Genomic DNA, 7,693 nt, shown 5'->3' on the forward strand with positions numbered 1-7,693 from the left:
GTCTGGTCAGAGACTGAAAAGCTGAGTATTGTAAAAGCGTAGACAGATTCCTTACCCTGTGTCCGGAACGACTTAGCACTTCATATACCTGAGTTAGAAAAAAAGAATACCGCGGGATAGAAGGAACATACTTAAAGATCATAAAAGCCATTTATGAAAAGCCCACAGCTAACATCATCCTCAATGGGGAAAAACTGAGAGCTTTTTCCCTGAGATCAGGAACACGACAGGGATGCCCACTCTCACCGCTGTTGTTTAACATAGTGCTGGAAGTTCTAGCATCAGCAATCAGACAACAAAAGGAAATCAAAGGCATCCAAATTGGCAAAGATGAAGTCAAGCTTTCGCTTTTTGCAGATGACATGATATTATACATGGAAAATCCGATAGACTCCACCAAAAGTCTGCTAGAACTGATACATGAATTCAGCAAAGTTGCCGGATACAAAATCAATGTACAGAAATCAGTTGCATTCTTATACACTAACAATGAAGCAACAGAAAGACAAATAAAGAAACTGATCCCATTCACAATTGCACCAAGAAGCATAAAATACCTAGGAATAAATCTAACCAAAGATGTAAAAGATCTGTATGCTGAAAACTATAGAAAGCTTATGCAGGTAATTGAAGAAGATATAAAGAAATGGAAAGACATTCCCTGCTCATGGATTGGAAGAATAAATATTGTCAAAATGTCAATACTACCCAAAGCTATCTACACATTCAATGCAATCCCAATCAAAATTGCACCAGCATTCTTCTCGAAACTAGAACAAGCAATCCTAAAATTCATATGGAACCACAAAAGGCCCCGAATAGCCAAAGTAATTTTGAAGAAGAAGACCAAAGTGGGAGGCATCACAATCCCAGACTTTAGCCTCTACTACAAAGCTGTCATCATCAAGACAGCATGGTATTGGCATAAAAACAGACACATAGACCAATGGAATCGAATAGAAACCCCAGAACTAGACCCACAAACGTATGGCCAACTCATTTTTGACAAAGCAGGAAAGAACATCCAATGGAAAAAAGACAGTCTTTTTAACAAATGGTGCTGGGAGAACTGGACAGCAACATGCAGAAGGTTGAAACTAGACCACTTTCTCACACCATTCACAAAAATAAACTCAAAATGGATAAAGGACCTGAATGTGAGACAGGAAACCATCAAAACCTTAGAGGAGAAAGCAGGAAAAGACCTCTCTGACCTCAGCCGTAGCAATCTCTTACTCGGCACATCCCCAAAGGCAAGGGAATTAAAAGCAAAAGTGAATTACTGGGACCTTATGAAGATAAAAAGCTTCTGCACAGCAAAGGAAACAACCAACAAAACTAAAAGGCAACCAACGGAATGGGAAAAGGTATTTGCAAATGACACATCGGACAAAGGGCTAGTATCCAAAATCTATAAAGAGCTCATCAAACTCCACACCCGAAAAACAAATAACCCAGTGAAGAAATGGGCAGAAAACATGAATAGACACTTCTCTAAAGAAGACATCCGGATGGCCAACAGGCACATGAAAAGATGTTCAACGTCGCTCCTCATCAGGGAAATACAAATCAAAACCACACTCAGATACCACCTCACGCCAGTCAGAGTGGCCAAAATGAAGAAATCAGGAGACTATAGATGCTGGAGAGGATGTGGAGAGACGGGAACCCTCTTGCACTGTTGGTGGGAATGCAAATTGGTGCAGCCGCTCTGGAAAGCAGTGTGGAGGTTCCTCAGAAAATTAAAAATAGACCTACCCTATGACCCAGCAATAGCACTGCTAGGAATTTATCCAAGGGATACAGGAGTACTGATGCATAGGGGCACTTGTACCCCAATGTTTATAGCAGCACTCTCAACAATCGCCAAATTATGGAAAGAGCCTAAATGTCCATCAACTGATGAATGGATAAAGAAATTGTGGTTTATATACACAATGGAATACTACGTGGCAATGAGAAAGAATGAAATATGGCCTTTTGTAGCAACGTGGATGGAACTGGAGAGTGTGATGCTAAGTGAAATAAGCCATACAGAGAAAGACAGATACCATATGGTTTCACTCTTATGTGGATCCTGAGAAACGTAACAGAAACCCATGGGGGAGGGGAAGGGAAAAAAAAAAAAAAGAGGTTAGAGTGGGAGAGAGCCAAAGCATAAGAGACTGTTAAAAACTGAGAACAAACTGAGGGTTGATGGGGGGTGGGAGGGAGGGCAGGGTGGGTGATGGGTATTGAGGAGGGCACCTTTTGGGATGAGCACTGGGTGTTGTATGGAAACCAATTTGACAGTAAATTTCATATATTAAAAAATAAATAAATAAATTAAAAAATAAATAAAAAAAAAAAAAAAGAAAAAAAGAATACTCTCTTATATCCTTTGGTAAACAAAATAACAGGTTCACTCTTACGTTTCTTTTTTTATTAATTTTTTTTAAAGTTCATTTATTTATTTTAAGAGAGAGAGAGAGCAAGTAGGGGAGGGGCAGAGAGAATCCTAAGCAGGCTCCTCACTGTCAGCACAGAGCCCGATGCAGGGTTCGAACTCATTAACTATGAGATCTCGACCTGAACTGAACCCAGGAGTTGGGCGTTTAACCAATTGAGCCACTCAGGCACCCCCAATCTTATATTTCTAAACACTGCTCCTCTGAGTCTTCCTCTGGTACGATTATTGAAATAGTCTCCTTACCTGCCAGACCTTTGTTGGTTTATTTGTAAAATATACCTACTTTCTCAGTTTTTAAAAGGTACAAAGGCAAGAGGCTAGAAAAAGTTACATGTAACTACTTACTCAGTTTCCTGCTTAAGGCCAAAATCAGACGTGTCTTCATTGCTAGAAGTGTATTTGTCATAACATTCACTCATCAAAGACTGAAAGGATGAGTAGACCTTGCACGTGTTGTTGCGGACTTTTAGTTGACGGACTCTGGGCACTCCTAAAAGTATGTTCTCATAGTAGATGCGACTGCTGTTCTTTAAATTATACAAAGTCTTGTTCGTGTACCATGTGTCCCAGTACAGACCTTCCAAAAGGGGTCCTTCCATAAACTTCATATAGAAAGATAAATGTTATGGGAAAAGTATTTTCATGTCATTTGTATAACAGAATCTACATTTAACATTACCTTAAAAGCATGAGTCAGTGAGTGTATGAGTATGGAAATTATTGACCAAGCCACCATTAACATGAATGGAAATGATGATGTCGAGGAGGATAAGGAAGATGGTTAATATTTACTGAGCTCTTAGGTAGTAGGCAATGCTCTAGTTCTTTAGAAATACTAACTCCTTTAATTCCACAACATTTTACCCTTTCTTATATGAGGGGTACACCAACAATTGTCCCCTAAGAGTATCAATGCCCATAGCCATGTATTCATGGCTGTCATGGCCCTAATTCAGGACTTGCCCTCAGAGTTGTCTGTGTTCCCCTTCCCCACTAACTCCAGTGGTGGCAACTGCTACTCTTGGCTCTGCCCTTCTAAGAGATCCCAAACCCAGGGTTCAGTTTTTTTCTTTTCTGCCTTTGTTTTCTTTGCCACTGGCCATGCATACTTCAAGACAGTACAATAAAAAAGAAGCAGGGTGATCTCCACTTCTAGTCTCGGGGGAAATTCCCTCTTTCTTTCATATTTCACCTGGTCTATACTAATGACCTCTAATCATCTGCCCTCATCTCACACTTCCCCTCTCCCTCTCAGGAAGTGACCTTGTCTCTTTCATAGGTTTTAGATTCCTAGCATGACATTCATGATTTGACCTCTTGTTCAGTTTATAGTTTGCCCTTTCCACCTCATCTTCTACATGCCTATAATGCCAAACAAAGTGTCATATGTAGAATTACTTACAGCACATACTGTTTATTCTTCCTAGAATGCCCTGTTACTCATCCTTTAAAACTCAACTGAATTGTTATCACCTCTAGAAAACATTCCTGTCTCTTCTTTATGTGCCCCAATGTTTGCGACTTGGGATACCTGAAACTTCTGTTCTCTTAATGTGAGAGCATCTTGCTAAGTTAAATGTAATGTAAAAAACAAGTCTGTTCCAATGTTGATGGAATGATTCTCTCACATAGTTAAAAACACTATAAAGTTATATTTTACATATGTACTATTTATTTGATTATATACTGTACATTACTGTAATACACACAGTATAGGGCTGCATACCAAAATTATATATATCTCACTTTACAGGCCATGAAAGGATTTTTTTTAAAGTTTATTTTTTTCAGTAATCTCTACACCCAAAGTGGGGCTCGAGCCTATAACTCCAAGGTCAAGAGACACTTGCTCTTCTGACTGAGCCAGCCAGGCGCCCCCATTTAAGGATTTTTTAAGAATAATTTTCACTATACACAACTACAGTTTGATGCGGATCCTAACCCCACATAATGTTTTTCCAAATGCAAAGATAGTGTTAAAAAAAGTATAACTTTTTAAAAATTTATAAAAACTCTATTACACTGAGAGCATAGGTTCTCAATATACACTTATTAATTGGTTGATTCTAAAAGTTTAAATAAATGATATTCATTTTTACTCATTCCTTCAACAAATATGTCTCCAGTGCCTATTACTTGTGCCAAGAGTTTGTTTATGCAATACCATAAGCTACTTCATTCTCAGTCACATGATACCTTACCTTCCAAAAATCAGTTATGCTGCGAATAGACTTAAAGTTGGTTCTTTCATCACCAGGCACAGAAGTGTCCAAAAATAGAGATGACATAACTTTGTTTAAGTAATACATATGTGGGTTTACCATGCCAAAAGTCACTAAGAAGAAGAATTTTTGTTTAAAAATTTGTCTTTAAAAAGTCACTTTATCAGGATTAAAAGTTAGTTAGATTTTGTTCCCAATCTTGTTTTGAAAATCCAAATTTTTTCTTGACTAATTATAAAAGTAATTTAAAAAATGAAAATAGAAATATACAAAACAGGAAGAAGTTTTGTGTCATCTCACTGCTAGAGTTAGGTTTAGCACATATTCTTGAGATTTTTCTGTATGCCTACACATTTATAAAGAAAATAAGTTTATTTTTACAAAAATGAGATTGCATTATGCATATTCTTCTGCCAGTTAGCTTTTTCTCTATTTTTACAGTAAGCAATATAATGGTAAATAGTTAAAGCTATGGACTTTGAAATCAAACAGATGATTTGAGTCCCATCATAAGGATAATACCTGATAGTTTTGTTATGAGAAGTGAGATAATGCATGTGGAGCACTTAAACCATGTTTTGGCACAAGATAAGAATTTTTAAAACTATTAACTAATATACATTCTCTCTCTAGGAGTAGGTGGGTAGGTTTTAGAGAAGGGTATAGACTATGTCTTTTTTTTTTTTTTTTTTTTTTTGCTAGAAACCTTTTAGTTTTTACAAGTATCTATCTTCAACATTACTTCGTGGCACATGAGTTTATGCCATGCTTTAATGTTCCATATTATTTCACTGTATATACCAAAATGTTAAACAAATCCTGTTGATGAAGATTTAAGTTGCTTTCAATTCTTCCTAATTATAAAAAGGTTTTTTTTATATCTGTGAATAATGGAATTATGATCTTTTATATTTTTCTGTTCCCCAAATGTTGTAATAAGCATTTAAAAACCAGTCTAAGCTGGAGTTGTCTTTTCAATCAAGATTTGACCCAAATTCACTCCAACTATACCAAGGAGTTAACGGATATATAATTGCCAATGTGTAGGCCATGTCAACTTGTGATACGTCTGGCCATTGAGCTTACACCTACTATTTGTTGGGCACTCAAAGGATAAAATACTCCTTAATACTGATTCAGTCAATGCTCTTGACCCACAGACAGGTGAAATGCAGGTTGATATGTTTTCCTAGTCTCCTTATTAAAGATTTGCATTGTTCAATACCTTCTGTGATTGGGCACCAGCATAATTTACTATTGTGCAATTTTACTATCACACAGCTGTGCAATAGGCCAGGGAAAAGAGCAAAGCAGACAAGACTAACTTCTTTGGCTTCATTTGTAGTTTGACCTATGAAACTGAGATAATGTATCAACATGGTTCTAAAAGACATCATGTGACAATTGCCAACTCAAGGGAATAACTGTACTCAAGAAAGAACTGACAACTAAAAGTAATAACTCAATCAATGCCAACGATGAAAGCTTTTCATTATGTCTGCGACTTAAAGCTTTGCCCTTTAAGAGATGGAAATAGTGTACATCTAAAGGAATTTAAGATAGGTCTAAAATATGTCAATACTTTTTTTAGAAGTCTTAATCTGAAAGTCTATAGTTTATAAAGTACATATGTTTTACTTTTCACCTCCACATAACTTCTTAGTTCAGTGTCTTCATCTACATCTGTACTTACATATACATAGGTTTATTAAAAAAATAAAGTAGAGTGACAACTCCTGAAGTGTGGTTCTAATTTCTACTTCCTTTCTGTAATGCAGCTTAGGTTTCGGAGCCCCTGTGAGACATAAAACAAATTTTTTCTTTACATTATTATGTAATTTATAATGTATATAAATAACCATGATGGAACTGTGTTTTCCACTTTTATTCTGATACACTGTGTGAAGGCAAGCTCCAATTGCTTCTGGTTATTTTTTTTATTCTCACTTTCATGAAGGAGGAATAATTACAACATTCCCATGGGGGTGAGCGGGCAGTCACTTTATGACTGTACACTAATGAATTTTATAACATGGACGTTTTTTCAATAGTCCCGTCTGAAAGTGAAAAAGCAAAATACAAATAAATAAATAAATAATAAAGAAAGAAAGAAAAAAATAAAAAGAAAAAAATTCCTCATCTTCACAATCGTTTTCTCTACCATCTATATTGCTTCCTGGGAAGGATGGATTCCGCTGGAGGGGTAAAGGACTTGGCCTGGGGTTCTACCGAGGTCACGACTCCCCAGACCAATAAAGGACTTTGGAGAAGGGCCTAGCGACGGTATTTGTACAGCAAGTAACAGCTCCCAGCTTGAGCCTCGGGCAAAGGGCGGGTACCACCTCCCCTCAAGGTTTCAGTTTCCGTCTGTGAAATGGGACCCCTGTACACCCCGTCTCAAGGGGAGGCTGTGAGGGCTACACGTGCTGGAAGTCCTATCTCTGACATGAATAGATATGGCGCTACACAGTTACTATCAGGGTGTGTGTAATTGCCACATCGGCCCTGCTCCACTACTTCCTAGGATCACCCCTCACCGCCTCGGTGCCACCGTGACGCCTCAGCCATGGCCGACCTGGAAAACGACACCCGTTTGACCTCCCAGGTCTGCCGCGCCTGCGCGTAACTTTTCGACACGGGCCACCTAGCTCCTGCGCCTGCGCAAACCCTCCCGCTTCTCCACCTGCGCAAGCCTTTCTACGAGTGACAAGCGCGCGTGCGCACCGAGGACGCTCTGGAAAGCGGCAGGCTGAGGCGGGGTTAGGAATTGCGGCGCTTTATCTCTGGCGGAGGGGCCGACTTCTAGGGCAAATCTGGCTTCGGGCCTGGGGTTGGTGGTAAAAGTCGTAGTAATTAATTGTAACGGGCTACTGTTTCTTGAACACCTTTTACATTTATTGGCTTGTTTAGTCTTCACATCCCCCCTTCCTGAAAGGTAGGTGTTTTATCCTCATTTTAGGTCTGGAAAAGCAGAGGCGCTGAGAGGGTCAGTGACTTACCGAAGTCCACAGGTGGCGGGGTC

General features: G+C 38.7%; 1 protein-coding gene across 3 annotated transcripts in view; it reads right to left on the bottom strand.

The window, feature by feature from the left end:
* The window catches only part of PKD2L2 (polycystin 2 like 2, transient receptor potential cation channel), a 46,221-nt gene extending 38,946 nt beyond the window's left edge, over window positions 1–7,275 (bottom strand). For 2 of the 3 annotated variants that reach the window (XM_058735738.1, XM_058735727.1), the window contains exons 1-4: window positions 7,209–7,275; window positions 6,365–6,466; window positions 4,651–4,784; window positions 2,795–3,051 (exon numbers count right to left, since the gene is read on the bottom strand). In XM_058735738.1, the coding sequence (XP_058591721.1) occupies window positions 2,795–3,051; window positions 4,651–4,784; window positions 6,365–6,466; window positions 7,209–7,239 (524 nt within the window). In that variant the 5' untranslated portion in view covers window positions 7,240–7,275. Of the gene's footprint in view, window positions 1–2,794; window positions 3,052–4,650; window positions 4,785–6,364 lie in introns of all 3 variants that reach the window. The other variant, XM_058735717.1, reaches the window with a different exon arrangement.
* Between the last annotated feature and the right edge of the window lie 418 nt (window positions 7,276–7,693).

This window comes from Neofelis nebulosa, chromosome 1 (assembly GCF_028018385.1).
Source record: "Neofelis nebulosa isolate mNeoNeb1 chromosome 1, mNeoNeb1.pri, whole genome shotgun sequence".
NCBI lineage: Eukaryota > Metazoa > Chordata > Mammalia > Carnivora > Felidae > Neofelis > Neofelis nebulosa.